We start from the raw sequence: 16,016 nt of genomic DNA on the forward strand, positions 1-16,016 counted from the left end.
AGGTTGTGAACTAACTCCCCATACATTATCTGTGCTCCATGTGACGTTAGAAAGCCTCTCTCCTTCCAGAGTAGGCCGAAATCGTGCGCTACTCCGAAGGCATAGCGGCTATCTTTATAAACATTCACACACAATCCTGCACTGAGCTCACATGCTCGTGTTAATGCTATCAGTTCCGCTGCTTGAGCTGATTTCTCCACTATTGTTTGTAATGTGGTAATTGCATACGCTGCTGAAGTCGTACCATCTGGTAGCCTCAGGCATGATCCGTCCACCCACAGTTCTCCATCTACATCTGTAAAGGGCGTATCCTGGAGATCAATACGACCCTTTGTCTGTTCCTCAGTCACAAGAATACAATCATGTGCTTTTCGTGCTTCAGACTGAGTTTCCGGGAACGGCAACAATGTGGCTGGATTTAACGTTGCACACCTCTTTAACGTAATATGAGGAGCCAAAAGCGTCAACTCATATCCCGTTAAACGGGCACTGGTCAAATGTTGCGTCTTTGTCTGATTAAGCAGGGCATCAACAGCATGGGGAACTAATACCAACAGCTTATGAGATAACACAATTCCCTCGCTTTGGCGTATTGACACAGCTGTCGCCGCAACCGAGCGAAAACAACCAGGCAACGCTCGGGCAACAGGATTAAGTACAGCCGAAAAATATGCACAAGGGCGCTGCTTGTCGCCGTGCATCTGCACTAAAACTGATAATGCACATCCATCTTTCTCATGCACATACAGTGAAAAGGGCTTCGTGTAATCAGGGGTACCTAACACTGGTGCTGAACAAAGGGCTTGTCGTAATTGCTGAAAGGCAATTTCACACTCATTTGACCAGGGAAGAGGGATCGGTGTGTCTTTTGTCAAAAGTGCTAACAATGGCTTAGCTATGTGTGAAAACCCCAATATCCATTGCCTACAGAAAGAAGCAAGACCCAAAAATGCACGCACATCCTTCTGTGTGGAAGGTACTGGCGTGTCCAAAATTGCTTGAATACAATCTGGTGTGAGTGCACGCCCCTCCTTAGACAAAAGGTGACCCAAATAAATCACCTTTGGTCTACAAAATTGCAATTTCTTCCTCGACACTTTGTGATTGTGAGATGCCAAAAAGGAAAGCAAGGATAACGTACACTGCTCACACAACTCAGGAGTGTCGGCCGCCAACAAGATGTCATCGACATATTGTATAAGGGCGACACCCTCAGGCAGAACAAAGGAATCCAATTGCCTTTTCAATGCTTGACTATAAATACTAGGGCTCTCTGTATAACCCTGAGGGATTCTACAAAATCTATAAGACCTATTATCCAAAGTGAAACCGAAAAGATATCGGCTATCAGGGTGGATAGGAATGGAAAAGAAAGCATTTTTCAAATCAATAACTGAAAACGTGGTCGCCGTTGGCGGGACCAGAGTAAGTAACGTCGTGATATCAGAAACCACTGGATACTGGGGTATCACAATCTTGTTCACTTCCCTTAAGTCAATAATAAAACGATAAACCCTGGCATCGGTATCTTTCTTCAAAATGGGTAAAATGGGACTGTTGCAGACATTATAGGGAACTTCCTCCACTACTCCCACCTTAATCAAATCCTGCACAATCAGTATGAGTGCCTCCTCCCCCTCCTGGGAAATACGATACTGAGGGAGGCGCGGTAACACCGCACCCTCCTGGACACTAATGTGGACAGGCGGAATCACCATCTGTCCCATGTCGGTATCCGAAGTGGCCCACAAAGAATGAGGGAGGGAAGCTAATGCAGTATCCTCCGCAACCACACACATCCGTTCTGTCATGGGGTGATTATCATTTAAGATCACACGTACTCCAGTAGGGGAGCAGCGGATCGTTGCTCTGAAGTACTTGAGCATATCAAGACCCATAATGTTGTCAGGCGTGTTCGGGGCAAGCAGAAACGGACAGGACGCGGAAAGGTTGTCAACATGGAATGCCAGGGGTCGGGAAAGAGGGCTTCGAGAGAGTGTACCATCAAACCCTACCGATGTAACCATTAAGCCAGATGGGGGAGCCCTCGGAACCAATTGTTTGGACAGTGCACTGCGAGTAGCTCCTGTATCAACTAGGAACCGATCAGTAGAACCCAAAACATTTGCTGAAACATAAGGACCCTTGTGATCAACCGGCACTTCGACTGATTCAAACCCCCATCCAACGCAATCCTACGCATGCTGTGAGTCATGATACCCAGAACGGTCGTTCCCAGACATTTGATACTGGTGTTGCCTATCAAACACATTAGGCCTATCCCGTTGCTGTACGCTAGACTCAAATCGAGTACGATCATTAGAGTTCCCTCTATAATTCGAAAAGCCCCCTCTACCTCTCGGTGGTCCCTGACCACGTCCCTGACGAGATGCATACAACACCGGACAATCTCTGGCCCAATGACCCGACTGTTTACAATACGCACATTGATTTTTATTTACATCTGACCGACCCGAAGGGGGACCATAGAATCCTCCCCTACCTCGTTCTATCACCTTAGTTTTCAAATCTTTCGATTTCTTCTCCTCATTCCCCTTCGCTTCTTGTTCCTGACGCTCATAATACTGGGCCATAGTCAGAAGGGATGCCGGAGACGAGGTGGACCAAGAACTTTCAGTCGCTTTTAAACGAGCTGCTATTCCCGGTCATAAATTCGCCACATATTTATCCACAAAAAGATGCCGGCCCGTATCATCCGTAAGCGACTGACCACTGAAATCATGAAATGTCTCCTCAAAGCGTGTAAAGAAATCTGAAACTGATTCATCAACCTTCTGTTTACACGAGGCTAACATATTCCAATCAATCTTTTTAGGGGGAATAATCGTCTTCAACTTGGTCAAGATAGCAGCAGGAAGATCTAAAATAATCCGCGTTGGTTTTTGCGCGGGTTTTCTCTCCCTATCCTCATCCTCAATCTCGGACCACCTAGCCTTAAAAGCGGGAACATCATCCACCTTCCGCACAGATCTCCACATATCCGGTGGTAATATGAGCCCAAAGAACAAATCTATATCTGCTAAAGTCATAGTACAAGAATTCAAGGCCCCTTCGACCTCTTCATAAAAGGCCGCTGGATTCTTGCGGGGGTCAGGCAATGCATTCTTTAATGCCATAACATCAGCCCTATGCCAGGGAGTATAAACCCAATTATACACAAAATATCCCTTAGCATCGGCGGAAGTAATATCTGAACTAGTTCCCGCTCCTTTAGGAGGAACATACAAAGGTGCCGCCTCTCGCATCGGTTTAGCATGCACTAGTTCGTTCTTATCTGAGTAGGAGGTAGATGATTGGTCGCCGCCGTTACGTGAATCCGATTGCTCCTCCTCCCCTGTCTTTAGGCGCGCTCTCTCTTTAAGTTCACTCGCCACGTCCCGCAATGCAAACAGTCGCCGGACCGCATCAGGTGCCTTAGAGGGAGAAAAAACACCGTTACGTAATGCTTTAGCATCTAATACTACATCATCAGGCTCAAAAACTTCTGAATATTTCCGAAAGGCAGTAATCACTTCATCAGAAAAGGTTTCAAGAAAATACAACTTCTCTCTATCCCGCCACTGTTCCAAAGAGTCCAACAATTCAGAAAGGGATAACTTGCCCTTAAGTGCACGAAGAGAAAGTTTCCGAAGCTCACCCATACGCTCAGTTGATAACATGGACCGCGTGTCTACCTTATCCGAAACCGATCCAGAAGCCTGTGACCTCGGGGCAGACGCGCCAACATAAGGGGGCGGAGAGCGATCTAATAAATAAAAATCATCTTCAAGATTAGTAAGGACAGGATAAAGTGGCTGGCGGACAGCATATTGACCCGAGACTTGCAGCCTACGCTCTTTCTCTTGCCTCTCCGCCAGTTCTCTTTCTTTCCGACGCTTCGCTTCCTGCGCTCTCACATGATCATTTTTCCCTTGCTCTTTATCAAACAGCGCTTTCTCACGTTTCTCTCGCTCACGCACTTCCTTCACCCATAACCGTACACATTCAAACATGTCTTGGCGAGCACACCGTTTACACATACACTGCTCCACATACTCAATCTTTCGCATATCAAACGATCCATACAAAGGCCATCGTAACTCAGGATCCTTTTTGGTGTATTTCCTCCACACTGTGCTGTACATTATAGAGGAGGGACCATGCTTCACATACATATCCCTATTAGGAGTCCCCTCTGGGGGGGCTGGAGCAGATTCCTCGAGGTTTAACCGGTTTCCAAAGCAGCAGCACCACTTATGGAGTGCGCTAAAAGCAGGCATGCTCAAAAATAATGCAAAATATGCAGTATTATCAAAAATGGCACTTAAACTTTGCGCCGTTCAAATTTACACAGCTCCGGAGAAAAATCTCCACATTACCTGCCTATATGTGTTGCAACGCATATATTCTCACAATAATCAATACAAAATATGACCGGTCATCACAAATCAAACTCAAATAGCCAACCCAGGCTTCACAACTCGGAGCAAGTACCGTACAACGGTTCTTACCAATCGAGAGTGTCCAGGTTCCAACTGCCAAGTTCCAAAATTCGCCCAAACGGCTGTCGCGGCAAACCGACAGAAGAGGTCTCAGTCGAGGACCGGCGCCACCCAGAAGGTCAGTTCGGAAGGGAAGGAAGAAAACCTCGGGATGCCAGGACTAAAACGCCACTGGCAGTGATCACATCCCCGGCCAAATTCCTCACCTTCGTCACGACCAGTCCTTCGAGCATCCGAGTCGCCGATGAGCCCCACGTGACTGGCGCCAATTGATGAATACTGGCCCCAGCTAGGCCCGCAAATACAAGGGTTCGCCCTTCTGTAACGAAAGCTAGAAGGAAGTTGGCACGGAAACTGCAAATACAAAGACAGAGTTTATTAACCCTTAAGGGTGGTCCTACAACCCATACAACACTCTTCAGTATTGCATAGAGTAGCACAAAGAACTTGCATACACAGTCCCCTTTTATACACAACAGAGGGGCTCATAAGTGGGTGGATACAACATGAGGCAAAGAGTATTACCTTTTATGGACATTTTCGATACAGAATCAATATGTGGGCGGAGTCAACACACTCCTAAGCCCGCGAAAACATGGTCAAGCAAGGACTAACTGATAACAGATGTGGTCAAGTGTGGGCATGCGCCATACGGACAAAGGAGCTATTTATAGACTGCTACTAGGCAGATTATGAGAGCAACTGACACGAAGATAGGACTCTTCTCGTGCTAAGCACGTGGAGACACGACAATACAAAATGGAATCCAGACATTAGTCAACATAAGGAGAGAAACTTGGTCCAAGTAAGGGGAATTCATGTCTTTAGTGAATGCTTAATCATATCGCTGTTTTAATTTTCAACATCAGGGTCTCAGTCTTGATCTCTGACCATGGGTCTGATTCACAAGCTAGTCCAGATTCAGCCTGAGTTTCTAGGCCATCTGCGACGTCGCAACAGATACAGGCCTTCAAAGAGGACATGTTGTAGATTTTTGGTACCATACCGGTTTCTTCTGGTGTGCCTTCAGGCCCCATGGATCCGTGGAGGCCTCCAGTCGACTTATCAACTGTGGATCTGTCCCCAACAGTGCATCTAGAACCCAATCCAGAGTCTGCCCTGACACCAGAGCCACCACCAACTCCTTAGGCATCGCGGAGACTTGCAATAGGCCTTTGTACATCAACACCAGCACTTACGTTGGAGAAAGAGGCATAATCATGTCAGACTCTGAAGTGAATTCCACGTGACCTCAACTGAATTCGCATGCATCTCGCCCTCAGTCGAGACGAATTGTAGCTTTATGATGAAGAGATTTTATTTTTGCGTCTCCGGGAGGCCAGTGGCCTGGACAATTCTTCTGAAACTGGCCTATCCACTGGGTACTTCCACAGAGGAATCAGCATCCCTTTGCTGTGGTTGTCAGGCGTGCAGCAGAAGTCCTTGTTCCCTTCAGTGAACATAAAACCCAGTGTCCTCATGGAGGTCCTGCAATCAAAGCAGACGTCCTCAGAGCCACCACTCCCATGTAATGATGGTCAATCCAAGTGTCTCAAATGCAAAATGTGTATCAAACGGTAATTGGTTAAAGAGAAGGCAACTTTAGGAAAATATTTGTGTGTATGCAAGAATGGTATTATTTTCTACCGGGCCTAACTCAGGCACATGACAAGAGTGTGCCGGCATCAATCTCATGGACTGGCTGGTTTTGTTCGTTTATGGTGCTGAAGAAGGAAGGTGGACTTCATCCTAGTTTAGACCTTCGCCCTCTGAACTTATTCCTCAAAAAACGCAAGTTCAAAATGCTCAATCTGTCCCTAATTCTCTCTGCCTTGTATCCAGGTGACTGCGTGGTAGTGTTGGATTTTTAGGATGCCTATTTTCACATTCCTTTTCTGCAGTCCCACAGGAACTGCAGTCCCTGCGATTTCAGGTAGGTAGAAAGAACTTTCAGTTCTCAGAACTCACTCCCCTTCAACCCTCTCGGTGCATCTCGGGAGTTCATGAAAGTGATGGTGGTAGCAGCTGCTCATCAATGGAGGTTGGGAAAACCAGTCTTCCCATACCCAGAGGACTGCCTGCTAGAGGCGGGCTCACCTCAAAGAGTCGCCAGCCACCTCCAGACAAGAGCCAACCTTTTAACATCTCTGGGATTCTCCATCAATGTGCTGAAGACACAGATGACTCCTTTGAACACTCTCCCCTTCATTGGAGTTGTTACGGATACAGTGCTGTTCTGAGCTTTCTCTCCACCTCAAGTGAGTCAAGGAAATTAAGGCTATGATCATGATGTTACAATCTTTGACCTAATCTCAGTGACAGTGGCTCTGAGGCTTATTAGCCGCTTGGCCTCCTACATCCTGGTAGTGAACCATCTCAGACGGCATATGCAGACTCTGCAGTTGGTTCTAAAGTCTCTGTGGGCTTATCATGAAGGGAAGCACTCAGATTCCTCCAGGTGTCAAAGAAAGATCTACAGTGGAGGCTGCTACACCGCAAATGTAATGTGATATACCCCTCTCACTTCCACATCTAGAACTAATGGTTGAATCTGATGGAGACCTGTAGCTGCAGATTCCTTACCTTTGAATTTTCAAGGCTTCAGACTGGATCCAAAAGATTTGTCTTCAAGAAATACCCCTGTGCGCCAGTAGGTGGTGTTGGTTTGACCCGCGTGACATCATCAGCGATCTCTGCACCATAGTGACATCTACATGACCCACATAGGCGCCACCTGGGCACACTGACGTCCATTTCTTTTCTTTCCGTGCCTGTCAAGCACTGATCCATGAAGAGAGCTACCCTCTGTCACTTTTTGAGAGGCTTTTTTCGACGATTCCTCGACCCCTTTTTTTCCATCTGAACCTACACCTAGGTTGGCTCTGCAGTGCCCTACTTTTCAGGGAGCAGGCGCGACCCCTGCCCCAACCTAAAGAATTCTATGATGCCATGTGCCTCATATTTGGGTGCCCTGACCATACCGGTTTGCCTTCAGGCCCCACAGGGTCATAGGCGGTTCCATCAGGTTCTGTGACGGTGGCTCCGGCCCTGCGCCTATGAACCCCCCCCCCCCGCCCCGAATCTGGCCGTAGATCCAGACCGATGCTGGTCATGCCATTGCTGGTCGTACCTTCCCCAGCCCCGACACCGAGGAGCCCGGCGCCCCTGACCCGCCCCCAGGCCATGCCAGCCCCATTCTAATTCCCAACAACCAGGAGCGGCCCCAACAGACACCGGTGTCAGTGCAGATAGATCCTACAGGTCTTAGGTTATTTCCTCAGCCTTATTCTGAACGGCTAGGAATGGATGAAGATTGAGAGGGGTCGCTGGACCCTTTAGAAGACCAGCCATATCACCACACGGACTGGTATGAGAAATTGAGTGCGGCCAGCAGACTGGATATTGCTTCAGATTGTGGCCTGCTTTCTCCCACTACCGTGGCTATGGATGAGGGAGCAACTTATGGTGGTGCAAAGGGCACCTGAGGTCCTGGACCTCCAGCTCTCGTCAGTGGCAGTCAAGAGTAATATCTTGACAGAGGTCCTACAGACAGGTGTCACCTCTTTGGTACCCTTGGCCTTACAGATGTCCTACTGGGAACCTGGTCCAAGCCCAGCACAGGGTCTCCTGTGAGTAGGACATTTGCCCGCCGCCATAGCCCTGCTCTAGGCAACCCAAACTTCCTTACAACCCACTCTACACCGGAGGGCTTAATAGTCCTCTACCTCCCATGGTGTTTTCCCTTTCGCTCTCCCAGACAGAGAATCTAAGAGGCTGGACAGTTGGGGTAAGAAACATTTTTCTTCCACCAGCATTGCATTGCGATCGATGAACACCGCATGCTTATTGGGCCGTTATTCCCACACTCTGTGGGAAACAGTCACATAAGTTCTGCCATTGGTCCCAGAGGAGGCCATCCTCTCTCAAGCAGTATCAGACGGGAGAGACGCAGCAAAGTTCGCCATCTGTTGTGGCCTCGACACGACGAGTCGCTGGGCAGAGTGATTTTATCAACAGTGGCTGTTTGATGCCACTCCTGGTTTAGGATTTCTGACTTTTCGGGGGATGTCCAGGCCTCTCTCATGGACATGCCCTTTGATGGCATCCGTCTCTTTGGATACAAGGTAGACATGGCACTGGAGTGCTTTAAGGTCTCACGGGCTACGTCGAAGTCCTTGGGCCTCTCAGTGGCCTCTCGTCCCCAGTCTGCCTTTTGCCTTTTTGTGGCTGCGGAAGGGGCTTGCAGCTGCGCCAGCCCTAGCTCTACCACAAGACCGCGCAGGTTCAGCAACATCAGCATGGCCGACGGTGCGGCTCATTCCGACCCAGTGCGTCGGCTACCAGAAGTCAGGTCAGTTCACCCCTCCCCCTGCAGCCTCAGCATCCAAGCCCTCCTAGTCTTGCCCTTCAAGATCATGGGCGTCCAGTTGATGGCAGGATACGCCCTCACCTTCACTGCTTGCTTGATATCATATTGGATAGGTGGGTCCTCCAGATAGTCTGTAGGGGCTACTCCCTCCCATTCAAGACTACCTTTTCCCCGTGCCGCAATCTTACGACCGGCTGATGGAGTATCATCTTATTTTGCTTCAACAAGAAGTCATGAATCTTGACCAAGGGAGCCTCAGAGAGGGTTCTAGTGCCAGAAGTAGGCTGTTGTTGTTATTCCCGCTTCTTTGTGGTCCCAAAAAAGGACAGGGGCCTTCCTCCTATTTTAGATCTACGATCCCTCAACTACTTCCTCAAAAAGGGAAAGTTCAGGATGCTCACACTGGCTCAGGTGCTGTCTGCCCTGGACCCGGGAGACTGGATGGTAGTGTTGGGACTTGCAGGACACCTATTTCCCTATTCCTATCCTGCCTGCTCATCGGCACTACTTGCAGTTTACGGTAGGCCACGCGCATTCTCAGTTCACTGTGCTCCCCTTTGGTCTTACCAGCACCCCTTGGGTGTTCATCAAGGTGATGGTGGTGGTAGCAGCTCTTCTGTGCCAATCAGGGTTGTCAGTCTCCCCTTATCTCGACGATTGGCTGTTGAACGGGGGCCCCCCCCAGGCTCTCATCTCCCACCTCCACACTATGGCGGACCTTCTGCATTCGCTGGGGTTCACTATCAACGTGCCAAAGTCACAGTTGACACACTCTCGGATGCTCCCTTTTATCAGAGCTGTTCTGGACACAGTGCAGTTTCAGGACTATTCTCCCGTGTTGCGAGTCCAGGAAATTCAGGCTATGATTCCAATGTTTCAGCCTCTATCTTGGATTTCGGTGAGAATGACTCTGAGGCTGTTGGGCCTCATGGCCTCCTGCATCCTGCTAGTGACACTTGCTAGATGGCATAAGCAGGCTCTGCAGTGTGACCTGAAGTTCCAGTGGGCACAGCATCAGGGGATCTCCTCCAACATGGTCCAGATCTCGGACGGAACTGCACCGGATTTGCAGTAGTGGCTGACAAACCGCGATTAAGTCTCAGGCAGGCCCCTCTCCCTTACCCAACCAGATCTCACAATAGTGACAGCTTCGTCACTGCTGGGAGGGTGCAGCCACCTGGGCGAGGTGGCGATCAGAGGACTATGGTACTGCAACAAACAGGGCGGGGTGGGGTCATTGTCCCATTTTTAAGAGACTCTGCATCTCTGGACTTGGCTGAAACACCAGAGCATATCCCTGGTGGTTCAACACCTGGCAGGTTTACTGAATGTCAAATCGGAAAAACTCAGCCATCGATGCCTATGCAGGATCGGGAGTGGCATCTCCATCCGTAGATGGGGACAGCTTTCGTTAGATATGTTCGCCTCTGCAAAGAACGGGCAATGTCAGCAAATTTGCGAGCTGGCGTTTCCAAGGCGGCTTTCGCTCGGGGATGCTTTTCATCTCAAGTGGAGCTCAGGCCTCCTGTTCCCCATACCACACCTGCTTAGAGTTCTCAGGAAGATCAGGGCCGACTGGACCCAAGTCATCCTTGTGGACCCACACTGGGCACGGAGAGTCTGGTATCCTGGGCTTCTCCAACTGATCATCGATCTTACGTTCAGGCTGCTCCTTTGAGTAATCTTCTGTCACAGCAGCAGGAAGGTTTCTCCACCCAAACCTGTCAACTCTATGCCTTCTTGCTTCCGCCCGAAGTCTGTTATTTAGGCAGCCAGGCGTCCCTCTACCAAGCCAGTACACTACTACCAATGGAACATGTTTGTAGTATACCGTACAGAAAAGTCTATTGACCCTCTTTCTGCTTCCCTATCTAAAATTGGACTTTTGATTTTAACCCTTGCCAAGAAGAGCTCTGCTCTTGGCACTCTAAAAGGGTACCTTTTAGCTCTGTCTGCCTTTCTGCAGGGCCTCACCAACCCTCTTTAATTAAATTTCCCATTGTAAATAAATCACTCAAAGGCTTTGTACATATGGTCCCACCTTCTCCTTTCATTATGCCTCAGTGGGATCTTAGTTTGGTTCTCACCTTCCTAATGTGCGCTCTATTTGAACCTCTGCACAACTGCCCCCTCTGGCTGCTTACCATAAAGACAACCTTTTTAGTGGCAATCACATTCGCCAGGAGGGTTAGCGAATTTTAGGTTTTGTCATCCAAGCCTCCTTACCAGGCAATATTCCCTGACAAGTTAGTGCTTCGCACTAGGGCCTCTTTCCTACCGTAAGTGGTAACACCCTTCCATGTGGGACAATCTGTCACCTTGCCCACTTTTTACGCTCCTCCGCCTCCCTCTAAAAAAGAGGGGAGACTCCAATGTCTGTATCAAAATTAGCATTTTCATTCTACCTTGACCGCACTAAAGATTTCCAGGTGGGCGACCAACTCTTCGTGGGGTACGTGAGAGCTAAGAAACATTGTGCGGTGCAGAAGAGGACTCTCTCATGATGAGACGTCCTCTGCATCAAGACTTGCTATGCTTTGGTGAAAAAGTAGCCGGCTGAAGAGCTCATTCCGCCAGAGCCAAGGCTGCTACCACGGCATTGTAACCTAGAGTTCCAGTCCTCGGCCTTTGTCAGGCAGCAACGTGGGCATCTTAGCACACATTTCCCAGGCACTAGTGTCTGGAAAGTCAAGTTCGCAAAGACAGCCTTTTTGGCTGCTCTGTCCTGCCCGACTTCCTGGTCTAGACTTATCCGCAGTCCCTCCTGGGATGGTATTACTTGGGTATCTGTCGAAAGATAAGGAGTCTGGGGCTTTATGTGTCTATCAGTTGGGCAAGTTACTTACCTTAGGTAACGCCTTATCTGGTAGATACATGATCTGGCTGAAGATTCCTTACCGACCCACCCATCCTCCTCGCTCTGCGAACAGGTTTTTAGGGTCAGGACCGATTTTTTTCAGGGGCCTAGTTGTTCACAACACTTCATGGCTCCGTGCTTCTGGCATGGAAAGTCGTGAAAAGTAACTGGCGTCAGCGCGCTGAGGTGGTGCCTATATGGGTGACATGGATGTCACTACGGCGCAGACAACGTCACATGGAGCCGACCGACACCACCTACCGGCCGGCAAGGGTATTGCTCGAAGAAAAATCTTCTGGATCCAGTCTGACAGCTGGGAAATTCATTGGTAAGGAATTCGCGGCTAGATCATATCTCTACCAGGTAAGGCATTACCGAAGGTAAGTAACTTGTCTGACAGGTGCATTGTTACTGGGTTGGGGCAGTCATATGGGAGAGGTGGAAATCAGAAGACTCTAGTCTCCAGTAGAAACCTGCCTCCACATCATCCTTGGGCAATTCGTGTGCCACTGAAAGCCTTTCCCCGTCCATCAAGGGGAAACGGGTGCAGTTCTCATGGAAAATACCATAGCCATGTCACACTGGACCAAGTAGGGTGGAGTGGAGTCATGGGACCTGTGCCAGCGGCCCTTCACCCTTGGAACTGGCTAAATCTTCGGGGCATCTCCCTGGTCGGGCAGCACCTGGCAAGATCTTAGATCCAGGTGTAAAAATTCAGCTGGCATTACCTGGTGGTTCACAAATGGCTGCAACACTCCGAGGTGGTACAGTGAATCTTCTAGTAATGGTGAGAACCGTTGCTCTATCTTTTTCTTACCTTTGAGAAGGAGCAATGTCAAAATGTTTACGCACTAGAGTTCCGAAGATAATTCTCCCTCAGGGATGCTTTTCCATCCCTGAGGGATACCTTTGCCTCACTTCTGCAGACGTGGCCCACATCATCCTAGTGGCTGCAGATTAAGCCACGAGAGTGTTGTACCCGGAACGTCTGGCCATGATCATCTGTCCCCCTATCTGGCTGCCTCTTTGGGAGGACCTTCTGTGTCAGCTGCAGGACAGGGTCATACTCCAGAGCTTACACTACTTACACCTCATGCTTGGAGATCGAGCATCAACAGTTAATTGCCTTTGATCTTCCTCCAGAGGTAGTAAATGTCATTCTGACAGCCAGCTGTCCTGCCACCAAATGCGGGAAATTGGGAAAAGTGTGTTGTGTGGTGTTCCTCTAGTCATATCCAGCCCCTGCAAGCGCAGTTATCTGAACTCCTTTTTTTCTCCCTATTATTAGCCCAGAAAGACCTTGTCGTGGCCACAGTTAGAGGTTATTTGTCGGCCTTATCAGTCTTTTCACAGTTTTCTGATCAGCCATTGCTGATTTCTTACCGACACACACGCCTCCCAGTTCTGTGGAACTGACTCTTTTATTTTCTCCATCTTAAAAAGGCCACAGCTATAGATCTGTAATCTGTAAAATTTGATTAATGAACGTTCCGCGTCCGATGGTGTGGACGGATCTCGATGGGTGGAGTTGGAGGTTAGATGTGGCCCCGACACCATTACGGGGACGCATGGACCCGATGCGTAGCGGCATGACTCCGCGACGGAATGCTGAAAAAAATCTCTGGCTCCATTCCTCCGCCTTTAGGTATTCACAACGTGAGGAATATGCAGTTAGAGTAGCCACCATAAAGAGTGTTACCAAAGGTAAATAGCTTTTTCATCACTGAAACAGCCTGGTTCTAAGAAAATAATAAAAAAGAAAAGAAAAAATTAGCTGCATAATATATAATTAAACGCTTGCATATAAATAATATATTTGATGGCAAAAATTAAACCAATTGCAGTAAGGCATATTAGTGTCAACAGTATATAGTATCTATCAATAGGTTTTCAGTATACACATCTACAGTTTCCCATAACAATTGGTAAGTTAGAGATGATTTATGATGTTCATTTAGAGAAAGACTAGCACCTTTACATGTGGATGTAATCCAGGCCCACCAAAAATGCTCATAAAATGCTTTAGCCCCTTTCGAGTTATACTTGCGATTGTTTTGATTGCAGCGGACACCAGAAAATCAAAAAACCTCATTGAATGTTTTGGAAATGGGACAGATAGAACATATGATTTAAAAATAATTAAGTTATAGGAAATACTATCAGCAATATTTTCGATTTTTAATATTATTTCACATAGTTTAATTCAGAATTCAGAGACAAAGTCGACAGTCATTTAACATCTGCTTTAGTAGGCCGTCTGAAATATAATAAAATGAGCTACCGGGTTGATTTGCATTATTAATTTGTGAGGCTTCCAAAGGCAATAAAGCATTTGATCATTCTTGCGCACAACTTAAATCCTCACTTAAGTTTGATACCTTTGCCCCTTCTTAGTGCTTCCCACAATGTTTTAATTCTCCCCAGTTTGTGTGATCTAATCTTAAAACCGAAACTCACTTTTTAAAGAACAGAAATCTAAGAGCCTTCAAAGGGCATAAATACTTCCTTTGTTTTGTGAAGGGATATCCTTTGAACTATGCAAGATCAATATTGTCATTCGGTCAGAGAGAAGGAAACAATGCTTCAAAACCACTTAACTAACAGTTGAAAGTGTTATCAACAAAAACATTTACATCACAGATAATGAGACTTTTTGTGATTGTAATGTGCTTTTTCAGAAATTGCTCAGAATACCTTCTCATCCCAAGCAAAGGAAGGAAAAAGAGTTGTGTGCCTCTTTATTCCCTGTTAAAAAGTTGTTTTAAAAAAAAAAAAAAAAAATTACTCAGAACGGTACATTTTAAAGGAAAAAATATCGACGATGTGGCTTTGATGATATCATTCAAAAAATGAACTTGGATATTGTCACATCAAATTGTAGTATTCACTCCTTGAGTCTCATAAGTTTGTAATATAACTATTTATGTTTAAATACAGGTTTATATCGCCGTTTGTTTACTATGACAATTATTAACCTGAAAATGCCCTTGCGAATTCTAAGTAATCTACACTGTTATCGCATTCACCACACCCACCATAGCAACCACGGTAGGGTGAAAGAGTGGGCGACAAGACCGAGATTGGGAGCACAACAGATTTCATTTGCTTGAGCCTTGTAGTAACCGCACTAATCACTTAATACACCTTTTTCAGCTAAGTAAGGCATCTCAGACTCTCCCTGTACATTTAATGTGAAAAATGTGCTTTTGCCCACAACACTGGTCTGTAAGTTTCCAGATGCACAGTGGGAATGTTACTTTAAGACCATATTCTCTTTTCTCTTTTCCTGAAGACGATCTGTGGCCTGGAAGCACAAGTCCATAAATTGCGAGAAGAACTGGTCCAGGTGAACACCCAACGCAAACAGCAGCTGATGGAGCTGGGGCAGATGCGAGAGGAGGAGAAGCAAAAGGCGGCCCGGGATCATGAGAACGTGGTCTGCAAACTTCGGAACGACTTGGAGAAGATGAAATTAGACTTGCAGAGGGTTCATACGTCTGACATGGAAACGATCTGCGAGAAGGTAGAGAGCCAAGGAGTCTCTGGTCATGTTCGGGTTTATGGGTACTATATTTAGAAGGGAGCTTGTTGGCAAAAGGGGTGTGTGAAAGGAATCCAGTAGGAGTTGGGCGGAGGTACATAGACATTACTATTTTGTAGTTTGTTTTGTAAATTGTATTGCTCGTTAGAGATGCGTTGGAACCAAGGTTTTACTGATCTTTTTTAGCACTGTCCAAGACTGGACCCAGATTCCTTTCAGGTTTCCAGTGTAATCAGCGAGTGTTTTAATATATATTCTTATTATGATTAATTTGTGTAAGTTTACCTGGATAGCCTAAAAGTCTGGTCTCATTGCAGCCCATGTGAGTATGGTTTGGACATCCTTGTCCTCAAGATTTGCTAACGTATCAATTTTGCAGGCAATGGAGCCAATCAATTGAAGGGTAGAATGGCAGTAGCATTGATTGCTTTGCTAATGTTCTTTCGGCTTTTAATGCAGATGGCTTACAGCGGCAATTGGAACTTTATGATGCATATTCAGATAGTCCATGCTCGACGCAAAGATAGCCTCTGAAAAACAGTACAACGCAGTTGTTTTCACTGTTGAGTAGGTACCTCAACTTGACCACTTCGTGAACCAGTGGGCCCATACCGTTTAAACGGGTAATTAAGGTAGTTTGTGGATTAGTGCCCACGTTATATACCGGAAACATAACCATGACCACAATAGGTTTTTTAATTGGGAGCCGATGCAATGAGGCCAGCAGGCATAAAATGCAGGCTCTCT

At 47.2% G+C, this 16,016-nt stretch overlaps 1 protein-coding gene across 4 annotated transcripts in view; it reads left to right on the forward strand.

Moving 5' to 3' along the window:
- Positions 1 to 16,016, forward strand: part of CEP112 (centrosomal protein 112) — a 2,536,355-nt gene that overhangs the window by 1,860,212 nt on the left and 660,127 nt on the right. For all 4 annotated transcript variants that reach the window (XM_085617276.1, XM_085617275.1, XM_085617278.1 and 1 more), the window contains one exon: positions 15,021 to 15,251. In XM_085617276.1, coding sequence (XP_085473402.1) covers positions 15,021 to 15,251 — 231 coding nt within the window. The remainder of the gene's footprint in view (positions 1 to 15,020; positions 15,252 to 16,016) is intronic.

Source organism: Triturus cristatus, chromosome 7 (genome assembly GCF_964204655.1).
Source record: "Triturus cristatus chromosome 7, aTriCri1.1, whole genome shotgun sequence".
Lineage (NCBI taxonomy): Eukaryota > Metazoa > Chordata > Amphibia > Caudata > Salamandridae > Triturus > Triturus cristatus.